This window comes from Benincasa hispida, chromosome 9 (genome assembly GCF_027475165.1).
Source record: "Benincasa hispida cultivar pf3 chromosome 9, pf3_genome.v1.1, whole genome shotgun sequence".
NCBI lineage: Eukaryota > Viridiplantae > Streptophyta > Magnoliopsida > Cucurbitales > Cucurbitaceae > Benincasa > Benincasa hispida.
In genome coordinates this window covers 35537227-35538378 of record NC_143486.1, presented here as the reverse complement: position 1 = coordinate 35538378, position 1152 = coordinate 35537227, and the positions used below count along the sequence as shown (strand labels likewise).

At 41.0% G+C, this 1152-nt stretch overlaps 1 protein-coding gene across 1 annotated transcript; it reads right to left on the bottom strand.

The window, feature by feature from the left end:
* Positions 1 to 358: 358 nt before the first annotated feature.
* Positions 359 to 850, bottom strand: LOC120069825 (uncharacterized). Its single transcript, XM_039021643.2, has one exon. It carries the CDS (start codon positions 848 to 850, stop codon positions 359 to 361), a length of 492 nt encoding a protein of 163 aa, XP_038877571.2.
* Between the last annotated feature and the right edge of the window lie 302 nt (positions 851 to 1152).

The following is a 1152-nucleotide window of genomic DNA, read 5'->3' as shown; positions in this document are numbered from 1 at the left end:
GTGCATCCTTTTTCTCCTTACTCAGCGAGGTAGATATAATAACCAGTAACGTGTTATTACCTCCTAAGTAAGTGTATTTGAGATGCACAGGCAATGACTTCAACTCTAACACAGGTGGTTCTTCCAAGGATGGCTTAGTGCGTTGCGATGTTCGTTCAGACAACTTGAGTGTTTCACAATTTGATTCAACTTGTATTGTGGCACAATCCTCCTCCCACATTGTGCCGATTCCAAAATATTCCTCCTCCAACTCTTCTAAGGGTTCGTGCCAAGGTTCTTCCTGTAATTCCTCAACATATTGGAAATTCTCCATATCACTTGGGTATTTCAATGCATTGAGAACGTTGAACTTTACTTGCTAATCGTCAACCCTGATGGTTAGTTCTCCCTTCTGTACATCAATCAGTGCTCGACCTGTTGCAAGAAATGGGCAACCCAAGATGATAGGCACCTCTCTGTCATCTTCATAATCTAATATGATGAAGTCAGCAGGGAAGATGAACTTGTCTACTTGCACGAATATATCCTCTATCTTGCCCTCAGGATGCATTATCGATCTATCGGCCAACTGTAATGTAATTGTAGTTGGTCTTGTGTTGTCGATATTTAGCTTCTTGAAGATCGACAAGGGCATTAAGTTTATACTCGCCTCTAAATCACACAGCACGTTTCCAAACTTTTTCCTTCCTATTGACCAGGGCAATGTAAAACTCCCAGGATCTTTCATTTTGGTGGGGATGTTGTTTTGAAAAAGCGCACTGCATTCATATGTTAACGCAACTATTTCATTTTCCCCGATCTTTCTTTTGTTAGCAAGTATATCCTTGAGGAATTTTACATAGCTCGGCATCTGTTCCAGAGCTTCTATTAAGGGAATATTGATGTGTAGTTGTCGGAGGACATCCAGAAACCTCTGAAATTGCTTACTATCATCTTTCTTCTTCAGCCTGGACGGGAAAGGTGGAGGATCCCGCCATACTTCTTGTTTAGCTGCTTGTTCATCGAGGTCCTGTGCTTGCTGTGTTTTCGTAATTGGAGGTTGCGTTGATTTAGAATTCAAGTCTAGTTGAGATTCGTCTCTTGTAGATGTACTTACTTCTGAACTGGTGATTTTATCATTAATGGTTGGTTGGTCATCATCGGCTATTAAAT